This window comes from Trypanosoma melophagium, assembly GCF_022059095.1.
Source record: "Trypanosoma melophagium isolate St. Kilda chromosome Unknown ctg2segment0, whole genome shotgun sequence".
NCBI lineage: Eukaryota > Euglenozoa > Kinetoplastea > Trypanosomatida > Trypanosomatidae > Trypanosoma > Trypanosoma melophagium.
In genome coordinates this window covers 433,449-449,606 of record NW_027125149.1, presented here as the reverse complement: position 1 = coordinate 449,606, position 16,158 = coordinate 433,449, and the positions used below count along the sequence as shown (strand labels likewise).

The window sequence follows — 16,158 nt, the reverse complement described above, 5'->3', positions numbered from 1 at the left end:
ACAGAGCTAATTTGCATTTTCTTTTTTTTTTTTTTTGGTGAAGAAAACAAGGAATTGCTTTTTTTGGCTTTTTTTTCCTTATTTGGGATTTTGCTGAGCCAAGTATTATTTATTGATTCAAGTTTTTTTTTCTGATTTGGGGGCGTTTGCTGCTTTTTCTTCTTTCTTTTTTCAGATTTGGCTTCTTCTATCTGTATTATTGCTGTTCTCTCATTCTCTCTTATTCTCTCTCTCCTTTTTTTTGTACTTATACCCTCTTAAATTTTCTTTCTTCTTTCTCTCTCTTCTCTCTTTTTCACTAGCAATTTTTTTTTATTTAATTTTCCCCCTGTGGTTCTCCCTTTAAATTTTTCTGCGAGGTCATTTCTGTTTCATCAGTTCCGCCTGTAATAGAGAGAGAACCAAGAAGGGGACGAGAACGCACATGTCATCGGAGCCCACCCCAGGAGCAAGTCGAGAAAGCACCAATGTTGTTGGACCCCCACACCCACAAGAAGAAAAGCCTAAAGAAGAAAACAGAGAAGAAAGAATTGATGACGATCCGATGAATCCCCTCACATCAACGGTGGTGCTGCGACTGCGGAATCTCGAGAAGTCGTACACGATTGAGGGCACAGACGAGCGGGTCGTGGCGCTGCGGGGCGTTTCGCTCTGCGAGGAGGCGGCCGTCGGCGGCAGTGCGGGCCGGCGGGGATTCGCGCCCGTGCGGCGCGGGGAGTTTGTGATGATCCGCGGCCCGAGCGGCGGTGGAAAGACAACGCTGCTGAACATCATCGGCACCATAGACACGCCATCCGCCGGGACGGTGGAGTTGATGGGAACGGTGATTGACAGTAAAACACGGGACGGCGTGTTGGCGGACTTTCGACTGCGCAAGATTGGGTTTGTCTTTCAGACGTTTAATCTCATTTCAACCATGACGGCGGTGGAGAATGTGGAGTTGCCCATGACGTTGCTGGGGAAGTTGTCGAAGAAGGAGCGACGACTTCGTGCTTTTCAACTGCTTTCACTTGTGGGTCTGCGAAACCGTGTAAATCATCTCCCATCGGAACTTAGTGGTGGGGAACAGCAGCGAGTTACTATTGCGCGGAGTTTGGCTAATAATCCATCATTGCTATTGTTGGATGAACCTACCGGCGATTTGGATACATTAAATACGATTGAAATAATGGATTTATTGCTCCGTCTTAATCGTATAACCAAAACAACATGCATTATGGTGACACACAATCCGGATGTTGAGTGCTACGCCGATCGTATTCTGTATGTACAGGATAGTCATTTTGTTAGGGAGGTGCGAAACAGCAATCCTCAACGACTGGTCTATGAGAACTATGTAAAGAACCTTGAGAAAAGACAAGACCAGTTAACGATAGCTCCAGAGCTAAAGGGTTACGATACTGAAGCAGATGAAGTGGGCGGAATCGAAGAAGAACAAGAATGAGTTTATGTGCTGCATTTTTGTTTAACATTTTTTTTTTTTTTTTTTGCCTAATAATAATATTTTTATTTAATTGTTTTCTTTTATTTGCTTTCTCATATATATATATATATACTCTCTGCCGTTTTCATTTTGTAAACTTCTATACTACTAATAATTTAGTATTGTATCTTGGTTTGTTTGTTTTTGTCACTTCCCAATTTGTTTCTTCTTTGTGTTTGTAATTATGTGCTAATGAATAGGTCTTTAATAATCTTCTCTCTTCTCTTCTGTTTCTTTTTTTCTTCCTCTCTTTCTATCTATCTATCTTTTAAGGTCGAGAAGGTGAAACGATAATACACGGGTCAGTTTTTTTTTTATCTTCTTCTTTCCTTCTTGTAGATTCTCTTTTACAAAGAGTTTCAAGTTATAAAGGTTTTGCTGGAAACCCAGAAAAAAACAAAAAATAAAACGATACAACACAGCGCAAAATACTTATAATAATAAGCAGGAAAATCAAGATCTCTGAAAAAAATAGAAAACAGATCAAAAAAAAAGGGAGAAACATACAAGTTAGGGGAAAAACCACACACACACAGTAAGAGAGAGACAGAGTATCTGGTGAAAGAAAAAAAAAAGGGTCTATTCCCTGCTTCTTTTTTTTCTTCTTTTTGTTTTTATTATATAAGACTTGGCAAATACAGGAAAGTTGGAACACTGTCTCATATTTTAACAAGGGTCAAACTTAACAATGGCCGCCCCTTCTTCTTCTTCTTCATTCTCTGAAAATATCTCGGCCGCCGCCGCCGCTCCTGAGGTGTTGCCTCCACGAGTAGATGAGGAAACAGGAGCGACACTCCCATCATTAAGCGAGTCTAGTCATTCACAGATATACGAGCGATCGAGAGAAAAACATCAAGGGCAAGAATCATGGAATGGGCAACATACATCAGCTGCACAAGATCCTTCTCCGTCCTTGTCAAACTCAGCGAATAGTGTTGGTCCAAGTGAATGTTGGATTTGCAGAGATGGGGTAAGTACGGCAGAGAATCCTCTGGTGACAAATGTATGCACCTGCCGTGGATCTATTGGGTGGGTACATATGGAATGTATTAATGAATGGGTATTTTCGCAGCGTCGCACAAACTGCCCAAACTGTGATGCGACGTATAATATTGTTTCTAACAGTAAAGTGCAGTTACCGAAAAGTTTTTCAGAAGAGATAAAAGTTGTTTTCTGGAATTTGTTTCTACCTTTCTTTCTAAAAACACTAGTACTCTTGCTGGGCATTTTTGTGAACGGTTTTGCTGTTCCATTCGCTATTGGTATGTCATTTTATCACTCATACATATTTAACAGTACAAATCTAGACTCGTATATAAAAAATACTACTAATACTAATAATAATAATAATAATAATAATAATAATAATAATAATAATAATAATAATAATAGTAACAATAATAATACTATTGCTACTACTTTCACTGAGTCTTTTAGTAGTGGAGGGAGTGAAAATATCTCCTTATATGATAATATTACGAATCGTCATTCTGGGAGAGAAGATTACGTACTTAGTGGGTTTTGGTTGTGGATTAGTGTTATGATTTATGGTTGGATTTGTGTTATAATATGGCGTGGTGTGAGTACTGGTTGGCATCAGTGGTACTCTATCTTCACTGAGGAGGAATCAGATACTGAAACAGAAGCATCACCTTACACTGTGGTGGAATGCATGCACTGGTTTATGGATGGTTGTTTGGAACGGATGGGATGTTCACGTAAAAGTGTGATTCCAAGGTTAGTTGAACTGGGATTCCTTATGCCCATTTCTTTCTTACTTAGCTTTCCAATTGGAGTAGTAGCAACAATGGGATTTGTAGGCTCAAGTATTATTTTCTGGCGACTTCGATTTCCACGAAAAAAAATTAATGATGCTAGACGACGTTTTGAAGAAGTACTTGAAAGGAAAAATAGTGCAACAGATTTGGATATAGTATTGTGGTTTGGTACATACGTATGTGAAATGTTATTATTTTCAATGTTAATGTCTGTTTGTGGGGGAATCGTTGTACATTTTTCTATTTCTCCTTACTTTATTTCATTTCCATCATCGTTGGAAGAATTTGCAGCAGAATTAACAATATTACGTCTTGTACTCTATTGGCTTTTAGGAGCTATATGTTCTATGCTTTTAATGCGTGTAGAGACAAAGGTTATTTTTCCTCTTTTCGCACCAGGCGTTGATTTATTTTTCATTCGTAGTGTGAGTCTGGATCTTGATGCTGAATCAGCTTATTGGAACTTTATTTTGGTTCAGGTATTTGACGCTGATCCACTTCGCATAGTTACTGATTTTTTGCGTGTAAGTATTATTGAATTAACAGCGTTATGTCTTTTCCTTCGAATTCCTCTTATTATCGCATTTACTGCTCATCGAACATTTTTTGTGGAAGATACAAAAGAAACGAATTTATCATTACCAATTCCTTCTGGTTTTCCAGTACCTGCCTTTGAGTTTAACCTGAATGAATCCAGTATGTTTCTTTTGCCTAATATGGAAGAACAACGACATTTATGGGAAACAAATTTCTCTCTAAGCGCTGCTCTTTATTCTGTAGCCTTTGGACTTTTTTTTTCCTTTCGTCAGGTTTGGGGAATATTTTTCTGGCTGCTTCGACACCCATCATGGATTCGGTGGTTATCTAATTTATTAATTATTATTGGTGCGGGATCAGTTCTTCTTTGTTTTAAGCTATTCCCCGTTGCCCAAACTCATTTGAAAGCTCTGCGTCCTATTACGGTATGGATTGGATGTCATATTTTTCAAATGGGAGATTTTTTATTTGATGCAGAGCGTTTGTCTATTCTTGATCGCTGGCTCTGCGGTGATGGTCAGAGTGAAATTCCAGTTCCAGATCCACCTATAGCAATGTCTTTTGTACGTCGAGAGCGAACATTACCTCTAGACTTTGTACTTCCAAAGTTTTTAAAACTGAGACTCGGTTTATTCGCTGTGATTTTTTTCTTTATTGGTACTTCGCTTGTTTGGGCAGGTCCTATATTAGCCATTACCTTGTTACTCTCTGTGGTGCAATACAGTGTTCCACTTGTATGTGGAGCATTGAGTCTCTTCTTTTTTGTACTAAATCCCAAACTCTACTTTGCTGCAGTAATGGAGTTTCTAATGATATCTATAGCACTCATTCTTGGATTTTTTCTACAACCGTTGCTTCTCTGCGCCCCGTTACTAGATATATCATGGCAACAACTTGTGCGGGAGTCTGTGGAGTACAGCGGTGATGTTAGGCGCACTGTAGGAGAGTATAAAGGAGAAGTTGATTCTGATGATGATGATTAGAAGAAAGAAAAAATGAATGCAAAGGAGAGAGTAAGAAGGAGGGGAGGGGGAGATTGGCACCCGGAGATGGGGCAGATCTGTGTGTGTGTGTGTGTGTTTGTGGGCCAATTGGTAGAGCGAAAGAGGAAAAAATGTGCTTGTAGAGAGAAATTCATTCTCTTCCCCTGCTTTTTATTTGAGCTTTATATATATATATATATATATATATTCATCGGTGCAGGGCACTACTGGTGTTGCTCTGACATAGTGTGATGATGAATGAAAAGAAGAACGGAAGGGAAGACCAAATAAAGAGAAATAAACCACAGAAAACAGTGTAGGATAAGAAAGCAGTGAGACGAAGAAAAAAAGAAAGAAAGAGAGAATGCGAAGGAGGAAGAAGGATTTCCTCTTTTGCTTGAATTCACGGTTCAACAAATTGCGTTACCATTTTCTGTTTACGTTTCTTATTTTTCTTTTCTTTTTTGTAATACATTTTCTTTATTTTTCCTTCCTTTTATAGTGTTATCCCAACTGTTCTTGCTGCTACTGCTGGGATCACCATGCGCCGACGTCTACTCCTTTCACCACGTCGGCTAATACACCCACTGCTTCCCCACATCCTCTGGGCAGTCCGTGGGAATACTACTATCCCTATTACCAGTAGTAGCAGTAGTAGTAGTTTCTATTATTGTTGTGGTTGTTCTTCTTGTTCGCGTAGGTCGCACACCACAACGTCATCGCCCCCGTCTGAGCCGTCGTGTGAGTCGGCAGAGGTACTGCAAGTGGAGTTGCTGTTGCCCGACGAGGACCCCACAGACGAGGATCATCTTTACAACTACAATGATGATAACAGCAATGTGGACGCGGGGGGTACTTCCACGCAGAATCCCATAGGTGTAGGCCACAAGGACGAGGCGGCGGAGACCATCACCACTGTAGATTCCTTTGCCCGCGCCAAGGTGGCCAACTTCATCACCCACGCCCTTTCCTCTAATTCTTCCACCACTACTGCTACCACTAATAGTAATAATTCTTCTTCTATTAATAGTAATAGTGGTGGACCAACACCGGGGGTGGAGGTGCGGGCGGTGCAGACGGCGGGCGGCGAGGAGGCGCTCTTTCACGCCCGTCTGCGGCTGCCGCTCCCGCCGGCGTACGGCGACCGCCACGGCGAGGGACTCGCGCCGGACGCCAAAACGGCGGAACTCGTCGCCGCGATGCACGCCGTGCGGGTGTTGGACGCGTTGGGCCTCCCGCTCTTTCGCCTGCCGGAGCGGCAGCGGCGCCACGCGGTGGCGACACGAGAGGCGGGGCGGTGGGCGCCAATGCCCGGCGATGCCCCACGGCCGCCAAACACACCGTCCCCACCACGACTACTGCTGCTATCAAAGGAACAACAACAACAACAGGGAGTAGGAACAGGAATAGGCGTAGGAGGAAGGGATTTATCATTGGGACAGTGGGGGAAGCAGATGGGAAAGATTACCTTTACAAATGTTACAACCGCGGCATTTACACCGATGCGGCTGACTCTAGCCTCTCCATTTTTTCTGGATGTGGGGAGTGTCTATCGTATTAAACAATTCCTAGCGTCGTACAATTGTAATATTCAACATTATTGTCGTGTAATACCACTTCATAAATATGATAGTAATACACCAGGTGATGCGACGCCACTTGTAAAAGATGAAAATAATAAGATGTTTCTTGCTCAGCTCAGGTTACCGATTGATAACCGATTTGGTGAACGTATTGCATGTGGTAAGGCACCTTTAAAAAAAGATGCAATTGCGCTTGCATGCATGCATGCAGAACTTATAATTGATGCCCTTGGTCTTGCACTTTATCCGTCATCTAGGGAAAAACAGAAAGTTCATGCAGAGGAATGTCGAAAGGTTAATCGCTGGTGTAGTAATCCTGATGAGTATGAGTACCACTATGATAGAGTTTCACCACCACCACTACAACTTGTCAAGGATACCGCAACTCGAACAGCGACAGAGGCAGACCCTACAGCTTCTGTAGAGTCTATTCTATTAACTCATGCCAAGGCTATTAATAATTTTATTAATGTAACAGAAGTGCAATCACTTACTCCCTCTGCCCGACGTGAGTTTCTTAATTATATTGCACAGTACCGTAGAGATACAACTGAAGTAGTCTCTCCTTTTTTTGTGGAAACACTTGGTGTGAAGGATCATTATGTGTATCGTGCAACTATAACGGTACCAGTTCCAGTAGTGGGAAAAATAGAAGCCTCTAATGCCCCTACCGATAGCAATAATACTAATAGTAGTTCAGTTGTTCATCCTTTCTTTGTAGCTATTGGTATTGGAACTTCAGAAATGGAAGCTGAAACTGCTGCTTCAATGCATGCTATTCGTGTTCTTGAGATTTTAAATCGTCCCTTGATTCCTAGTGAAGAGAGAACTGGAGGAGGAACACAACTGAATCTTACCCCTGATACGGTAATACCCCCACCCTACCGCTATGTTGTATGTCACATTGGACGTATTATGGTTCCAGGTCTTTCACCAACAAGATCCATCGGTAGTTCATCTGAAGTGTTAAGGCGACTTGGTGGTAGTGATATTGATAGTGGTAGTGGTGGTAGGGTTTTTGCTGAGAATCAGGAATCACGACTTCGTCGTGCGAGGTCTGAGTTACCAAAAAGTGATTGGTCATTAGATGCTGATGCTGATGGATATATTATTGTGAACCCAAGTATCAATGTACAGGAGGGAAGAAACTACGTGCATACACTTCCTTCTATACGACAAGCAGATCGTTTTGCAACTGTAAGACTACGTGACTATTTGGAGCGTCATGGAAAAAGATTGGAAGCAGCTGTGATAACTACAACAGTAGAAACCGATGAAGGTTTGAAGCGGTGGGTGAAAAAAGTCACTCTACCTTTACCTGAGGCTTTTGGTCATATTATTGCCCATGGAGAAGCCTACACGGAAGAAGAGGCATTAGTGATGTGTGCCGTTCACGCTGAAATTGTTCTTGATGAGATTGGTGCGGCTCTTTACGATCTTGATGCTTTACAGGAGAAACACTCTGATGCGGCGGCGATGCTTGGTAGGTGGGCGCCCTCTAAAGCAGGAAAAGGACGTAAAGACGTACGTTTACCACCACCAGTCCGAAAAGAACACGAAAATTCTTGTTTGTGGGGACGACTATCTATGCAGACAATGCGAAAGCGTAATATTTCTATGACTGAGAGTGGAACAGGTACAGTTACTGGTACACGTTCACATGAAAAAGATGCCCCGGTAAAAAATGAAGGAATACCAACAACAAAACCAGTATCATCATCATCACCATCATCAAGAACACCGACAAGAGTAACAACAGGAACAGGAAAAGAAACAGATGAATCATTATTATCGTCTGCGATAGAGAAAAACATATTAACATCAACATCTGGAAGATTAACTGAAACAAGGACCGATCCTGCTATAGGAGGAAAAGTAACAGATGATGTACTATGTGACCTGGATAAGTTGGATTCAGTTCACCCCAACGATTTCTTCCGTCATGCTCCACGACTCTTAGATATGTATTGTAAACGAAAAGGTGTGGATATTAATCGTTCTATGCGTCAATACAGTGTTAAAATGCCTGCTTATGGATTTGTGCATCGAGCCGTACTGGAACTTCCCCTTCCATCTCAGTTTGGTAGACGCTACGCTGTGGGTTGTGCCTTATCAAAGAAGGAAGCTTTTGGACTCTGTTGCATGCATGCAGTTAGTGTTATTAGTGCCTTGGGAGTTCCTATTTACACAGGTGCCAAACAGGCAGAGTTTGCGGCGATTTCAAGATCCAGAGGACAAAAGGCGCCAAGACCTGGTGATCCACTTGAACCGGGTGATACACAATCACCACCAGGTTTGAAGAGTTTACCAGATGTATACATGGAGAAACCTCGCCCACCGAATCTACCAAGTTTAGTAGATTGTCATAAACCTTTTATTTGGACTAACTATGTGACAGCAGCTCGTAAGTATATTGAAAAAATGAAGAGTCAACACATCTTTGACGCACTTTTTGCACAAAAAAAAGCTCCACGAAGTGGGATAGATGTAGAAGATAAGGCTCTTGACATAGTTGAGTCTATGCCACTCTTGACAAATGTGAGACCTAAACTACCACAAAAATGTGCAGCTGCCCGTTTACCACCTCCACCCCCAGCACCACTTTCGTTTCGTTTTGAAGTATACGGTCTTCCTCCACAGCGGCGCTATTTAGTTGAACAGCCAATACTTGGTACACCCTTTATAGCGCGTGGAATGGGAGAGGAAGGACAGGAAGCTGTTACACGAGCAGCGATGCACTATGAATATATTGTTGGATTGATAGGCAATGGACAACATTTACAAGGTGAAATACGACAAATGTTACAACAGAGGTGTGGTGATCTGTTTGATCATGGACTTCGTGACTTTTCACTACGTGGGAAATTATCCATTATGGCACTTTACACGACTCTGCGTGCACCTTTCGCACCATTACGTCTAACATTAAAGGAACGTTGTGGGAATGCAGGAAATCCATCTGTATTTGTTTCACTTGTTGAAATGGAGGATGAGAGTGGACTGCGTATGGCAGGAAAAGGTGAGGATTGTACTAACATTGAAGGAGCTAGGAATAGAGCTATTGCAGAACTTTTTAAACAATTGCAGCGCAAATCGGCATTTCAATCGGTTGCACAAATGGTACGATCACATCCATCGCTTTGTGCTGAAGGTGCATCTTTTCTTATTACAGAAGGAAAAATTATGTCGACATTACGTTCTGTTTTGAAAGAACACCAGAAACACCCAGTTTTACATCCATCAAGAAATAGTATAGTTTGGGGTAGTGGGGTATCCCAGCAATTGCGAGGGGATAAAACTCATTTGGAATCTCTAGAGTTACGACTACTATTCGATGTTGTGGAAAATGCCCTTGGATCTTCGACAAAACCCCTTCCATTTACAATTCCTGCTGCATCACGACATTTATTAACTAGAATGGGTCTTATATTTGCGAATGAATCTGAAAAGGAATTTAATAGTCTTAGTGAGGTGAATACACTTGGAGTAGCAGTGGCCTTATTTGCGACATGTTTACCTTCACTTGTTACACAACATAAGAAGAAAGATAATATGCCTATAAGGAGTGCACTACCAATGCAGTTGGCTAAACTCCTTTTATCTGGTTGTTTAATGAATTGTCAGAATCTTTGTATTCGTGTAGCTGCTTTGGTCTTATGTTTACAGAGTGTTGATAATGATAATAATTACAATGGTGAGAGAAGTGGTGATGTACTGGAACTTTTAAATCATGAACTTCCTGATGGGGCGAAAAAAATTGCTACTGATATTGCAACACGAATACAGGAACTCACCTGTAACTTGAAAAAACATAATGATAGGGACAAGGATGCATCAATTTTAACTTCTTTGGTTTCAAGTATGGAGTCATCATATTCTTCTTCTTGTGTAGAAGATGGATGGGGTTCCCTACGTGAAGGATTAACAGAGAAAGAACAAGCACGTTTACGTTTCTCCATAGCATTCGCTACATTTCCACAGGTGTTAATACAAAGAAAGGCCGCAACCGATGATATACTTCGAATGATAACATTGGAGTCAAAAGATCGACAACAAACGGTACGTGTTGCAGTACCATCATCATTAGCTGAATCTACTGGATCTTCTTCTTCTTATGATTCAAGTACTTTCTGCTGTTATAGTTCTTTCCCCTGTTTTTCTGCATTTGATGTGATTAATAAGCATTGCACTCCCACTTCGATGAATCCTTCTACTGTTTCAGGGGAACCGTCTATTTTGGGAACATTTGTTTCACCTTGTGGAGTGTTGTTGGCCAGCGCATTTTGCGATGAACCGCATATGATGAATATTACAGATGATGTTTCAAATATGGCACTTGTAAATAGATTTGTGCCTGTTGTCTTTCGCACATCAGATGCACTATCTACAGTGGTTGAACTATCGCATGCTTTGAAATGGCGTTGGTGTCTACTAAAGTCTCTCCCAGAAGACATGCAAAAGATTATGGATGAGCTTCTGGTGAGTAAACACTCCTTAAAGAATGTTGTGCAGGCGTCACTACTGGAGTGAAAAGGTGGGGGGAAAGAAAAAAGAAGTGAGAATGATGAAGAATAAGTTATAGGCGAGTATGGGGTTTTTCTTTGTAGTGTTTATCTCTCTGTAAGCCTTTCACGGGTTTTATTTTATTTTTTCGTTTTTTCTCACCATTTTTTTTTTTTTTATTGGATTCCTGTTTGTATATCCATTGATGTTTTTCATTAGTTCATATGAATTATGGATCTCTTTCTTTTTCCTTGTACGTTTTCTTCTTTAAAAAAAACCACTATGTAATGTATACATAAAAGGAGGGAACCCCAGGAGTAGGATTCAAAATAAAAAAAAGTATATATATATATATATATATATATATATATATATATGGTAAGAGAAAGAAATATTGGAATTAAACAAAAAAATTGCAGAGTGATTTGATAGAAGGATCAAGACAATATGCCTATTCCTCTGGGGGCATCACTTAGTGATCCATACTTTGTATTTGTACAGATTCTACACTCTTTTAGTACATTTTGTCTGTTATTAGGTGGAGTACGTATAGTTCTGGGTCTTATTTCATTAATGATCTTCGGTGTTGGTGGTAGTGTTAGTGGTAATAGCAGCCCTAACAATATTAACAATACTGCTGCTGCTTCTTCCTTAGCCACATCATTGGGTTATTGTTTTCATGTACCACTCCGTTCCCTTTTCGCTGTTCGAGTCGCAGACGCCTCTGATGGTTCCGCCCCTCGTTTTTTTCTAATGCATGTCATTACCGCCTTTGCCATGTCATGGCCACTCGCTCTAACGATTCAACGCCGTAAGTTTGCATTAGACTTCACCTTCACATTATATGCTATTTACTTTTTATTGTGTTGTTTTGTGCAGCGGCGGGTGACGGGCGGTGGAATTGCGTGGTGGTTCTCTGTTTTGGCTGGATTTGGTATTATGTACAGTGCCACAACTGTGGTGTGTAAACGGCGGGAGTTGGCGGATATCTTTTTTCCGCTTTCTTCTGCTTCCGCGACTAATAATAATACTACCGCGGCTGCGGCTGGTGCTGGTGCCAATATTAATAACACAGGCGGCAGTGGTGGTGGTGGTGTTAGTAGTACAACAGGTGTTGTGGGTGTAAATATGATGGATACAACGGCGGTGTTGACTGGCGTTGTGGATACAATAAGCACAGATGGCGATGGGCGGTCATTTGGGAATGGATGTAATTCTCCATCCTATGCAATGGAAGCGGTGTTGATGGGACCTGGTAGTGCTAGTAAGCGAAGACGTTAAGTACTGAAGATCTTTTTTTTATTGATTTTCTTTTCTTTTTTTTTTTGCTTTCGTTGTTTTTTGTTTTGTTTTGTTTTGTTTTCCGTGAATGTGGACAGATTTCTTTTGCACGGATACTGCTACCACCAGATCTTTCCTCTTTGAATTCTTTTTTATGACACACATCCGTTTATATATATATATATATATATATATATATATATATATATATATATACGTATACTTCTTTATATATCTGCGTTTATACATATAAATACGACATGCTCTTGTTTGTCTTCCCCTAACTCTTAATCTATTTTCGTTTCCACTTAATAGGACACATACACACACTCATATAATATATATATATATATATAGACATATATATTAGTAAAAGGAAAAAAAAAAGAAAAATAACTGAGCTATAGGAAATCAATTTCACATCCATTTGACTGTTTTTGTTCTTTAACTTTCTTCTTGTTTGTTCTCTCTCTCGCTCTCATTCTTTTGTTTTTTGTTTTCACTCGCAGAATATGATGTCTCATTTTCTGATGTATCTTCTTGTGCTTTTCTTTGCTACTGTGACGGTTCTGCACGCACCAGTTGTGAATGCCTTTTACATTCCTGGAGTGCAGCCCACATATTACGCAGAGGGTGAGGATGTCCACTTCACCGTAAACTCCCTTCGCTCCCTCCGCGAGTTATTTCCCCAGGAGTACTATAAATTACCTTTTTGTGCTCCCCCAACGATAACCACAAAGGTAGAGGCGATTGGGGAAGTTATCTGGGGTGATCGTATACAAAATTCACTTTACACCGTGAAGATGAAGCAGAACACAAATTGTACAAAATTGCCGGGTTGTGATGTGGTGCAGAATAATGCCAAAATCAAGAAGCATATTGATCAACTTGAGAAGTATATTGAACAGGGTTATCGTGGATTTATGAGTATTGACAACCTCCCAGTATTTGGCGAAATTCATCCTGTATTTCTCAGTCACTGCAAAGCATATACTAAAGATATGCAGTATGGAAATTATCGTGGTTATGCTCTTGGTGTATCACGTGCATGTACTGGAAAAACAATAATCAACAATCATTTACACTTTGTAATAAGTTATAATACTGCACCAGGAAATGATAAAAATTTTATGGTCGTTGGTTTAAATGCTACACCCTACAGTATTAAACATGACAGTGATGGTAACAGCTGTAATGAGGCTTTAGATTTACAACACTTTACCATGGATGTTCTTACTACAGATGATGTTCGTCATAATAGGGCTACAGTGTATTGGACATACAGTGTTCAATGGGAACCTTCTGATGTTATTTGGGCTACACGCTGGGATGCTTATCTGCATAGTTCACTCGCCGATTCCAGTGCCGCCTTTCATTGGCTTTATGTATGCAGCAGTCTTGTTATAGTTATGTTATGTGCTGCCTCCGTTATCACTATATTAATGCGAGCCTTACACAAGGACTTTAACCGCTATAATTCCCCTGATCCTGAAGATAATCAAGAAGAGACTGGTTGGAAACTTGTTCACGCCGATGTATTTCGAACACCCCACAAGGCACCGTTATTAGCCTCTTTAACCGGTAATGGTTTCCAAGTATTATTCATGTTTGCGGGTGTATTATTCTTCGCCTTACTTGGATTTCTTTCCCCCGCTCGACGTGGAGCTCTGTTAACGGCAGTGATTCTCCTCTTTGTTTTCATGTCCATTGTCGCTGGATATGTCTGCGGTTTTTTACTTAAATACTTCAATCGACGGGAGTGGAAACATGTCTTTTTCTGCGGCTGTGCCTTCCCTGGTGTTATCTTTGCCATTTACGCCTTTGCCAATGCGGTGAATTGGGTCCACGGCTCTTCGGATGCCGTTCCCTTTTCGCTGCTCCTCACGATGCTTTCACTTTGGCTGCTGATCAGTTTGCCCTTAACTGTTGTGGGGGCCTCTTTTGCGTTTCGACAGGATGCGCCGGAGAATCCCGTCGGGGTGGGGCGATTGGCGCGGGAGATTCCACCGCAGTCGTGGATGAATAGTCCTGCTTTTCTGTATACGTTTCCAGCGATATTTCCATTGTGTACGATTATACTAGAATTTAACTTTGTTTTACAGGCATTATGGGCAGGGCAGGTGTATTATGTGTTTGGTTTTCTGGCATTGGTGTTTGTGATTTGGATTGCCATTACGTCGCTGGTGACGGTCTTTCATCTTTACTACATTCTCTGCTACGAGAATCATCAGTGGTGGTGGAGCAGTTTTATTATGCCAGGCGGGTTTGGTCTACATGTGATGCTTTATTGTATTTACTTCTATGCCACACAATTGTCTATTCGCTCCTTTGCCTCATCATTGTTGTACTTTATATATATGGGTCTCTTTTCCTACGCGTATGGAATAGCGGCGGGGGCCATTGGGCTAACATCGGGTATTTTGTTCGTGAGGAAGATATACGGAAGTATCAAGGTGGATTAAATATATATATATATATATTAGCTAATAAAAAAAAGAAAGAAGAAAGTATATTATTTATTTATATGAGGAAAAGATAGGAGAGAGAAAAAGAACGGAAGAAGTGAATTAAACGGAAAAGGAGAACAAAAAAACAGAAACAAGCAAAATAAAAGAAAAAAAACAAAAAAAAGGAGGGAGAAGTGGTTGTGGTTCTTATTTTTAAAGTGAAGGAGGGAGAGTGTGTGCGTGATGGATGAGCTCAGTACCACTACAAAGCAGTAAATAAGAAGGGGAAGAAATAGAAAGAGAGTTTGAGCCAGCCAATGTATAATATATAGTATACTATTAATATATATATATATATATATATATAAACTTGCAAAGAGATAGGGGGGAAATAAAAGAAAAATAGTTAGGAGACAGGTAGATCTGACACTATGAGAAGTCAAGTAAAGTGATACTGAAGAAGAGAAAGGAGAAAGTGAAATGGAGACAAGTAGAAAAGAAAATGATGATTGTACAAAAATTAAAAGCAAGAAAAAGGAAAGGAAAGAAAAAGGAATAGTAATTGAAAATTATTATTATTATTATTATTATTATTATTATTATTAGGGGCTTTGCAGAGATTCACTTGACGATTAAAAGAAAAAAAAGGACACTCCCCAACACCCCCTTCTTATTGGGCTAAGGAAGGGGTTTGGAACGGCTGTCCCTTTTCATTTTTTTTTTTGTTTCTTTTCCTCTTCTTTTTAATAATAATAATATTATTATTATTATTATTATTATTATTATTATTATTATTATTATTATTATTATTATCATTATTAGTAGTACTATTAACATTACTAATATTTTTATTGCTATTATTATCCATTATGACTATTGATATTATTACTATTTTTATCTCTCTGATGTGCTGTACTGTACTTTATTGTGGCTAGTAGCAAATAATTACTCACCTACTTCTGTATGCTGCTTTCCTTCACTTTACTGTTTTGATTTCGCTTTGTTTTCTGGTTTCTCTTCTACTTGTGTATTATTATTGTTATTGTTACTATGATTTGTAACTATTTATTTATTTATTTATTGTTTGAAAGTTGTTCAATGTTTTCTAATGTTTTTCTCCTCCTTTCTTCTTTCTTTTCTTTCTTTTCCACTACGTGCTTTATGTTTGGATATTCCTTTTGTATGTTGGTTTACAAAAAAACAAATAACTTAAGCATCAGGAAGAGTAAACAGACGGAAACAATCAGTGAAGTGGTGCTAACAATAACAACAGGAGGAAAAAAAACAATAAAAGAAAAGAAGTAAGATAAATTAACACAGTACTTCTCATATATACATATATATATATATATATATATATCTTTATTTATATTCTCTCTTTTGCAACAGCTATTACTATTGCTGTACACTCCACTCTCGAGAACCCTGTTTGCATCGATTTCAACAGAACAGCAGGTAACAGTTGTGGTGGATCACGTGGCGGGAACTTCTATTAATTTTTTTTGCTAAACCGCCGGAAAAAAAAAGGAAAGAAAAGCAAAAAAAAAGAAACAGACAAATACA

The 16,158-nt window shown here is 39.9% G+C and overlaps 5 protein-coding genes across 5 annotated transcripts; all 5 read left to right on the top strand.

Annotated features, from left to right (window-relative positions):
- Nucleotides 1-424: 424 nt before the first annotated feature.
- LSM04_006074 (ABC transporter-like) lies at nt 425-1,444 on the top strand (the record flags this gene model as incomplete). The annotated part of the gene is made up of 1 exon (XM_067336182.1): nt 425-1,444. One exon carries the CDS (start codon nt 425-427, stop codon nt 1,442-1,444), a length of 1,020 nt encoding a protein of 339 aa, XP_067192609.1.
- Nucleotides 1,445-2,171: 727 nt separating this feature from the next.
- On the top strand, nt 2,172-4,781 carry LSM04_005909 (zinc finger protein; the record flags this gene model as incomplete). Its single annotated transcript, XM_067336181.1, has 1 exon — nt 2,172-4,781. The coding sequence occupies one exon, from the start codon at nt 2,172-2,174 to the stop codon at nt 4,779-4,781; it is 2,610 nt and encodes an 869-aa protein (XP_067192599.1).
- A 542-nt stretch (nt 4,782-5,323) lies between these two features.
- Nucleotides 5,324-10,894, top strand: LSM04_003364 (uncharacterized protein; the record flags this gene model as incomplete). Its single annotated transcript, XM_067336179.1, has 1 exon — nt 5,324-10,894. The coding sequence occupies one exon, from the start codon at nt 5,324-5,326 to the stop codon at nt 10,892-10,894; it is 5,571 nt and encodes a 1,856-aa protein (XP_067192478.1).
- A 420-nt stretch (nt 10,895-11,314) lies between these two features.
- Nucleotides 11,315-12,148, top strand: LSM04_006846 (Integral membrane protein SYS1-related; the record flags this gene model as incomplete). Its single annotated transcript, XM_067336178.1, has 1 exon — nt 11,315-12,148. The coding sequence occupies one exon, from the start codon at nt 11,315-11,317 to the stop codon at nt 12,146-12,148; it is 834 nt and encodes a 277-aa protein (XP_067192660.1).
- A 515-nt stretch (nt 12,149-12,663) lies between these two features.
- On the top strand, nt 12,664-14,610 carry LSM04_007279 (Nonaspanin (TM9SF); the record flags this gene model as incomplete). The annotated part of the gene is made up of 1 exon (XM_067336177.1): nt 12,664-14,610. One exon carries the CDS (start codon nt 12,664-12,666, stop codon nt 14,608-14,610), a length of 1,947 nt encoding a protein of 648 aa, XP_067192685.1.
- Nucleotides 14,611-16,158: the final 1,548 nt, after the last annotated feature.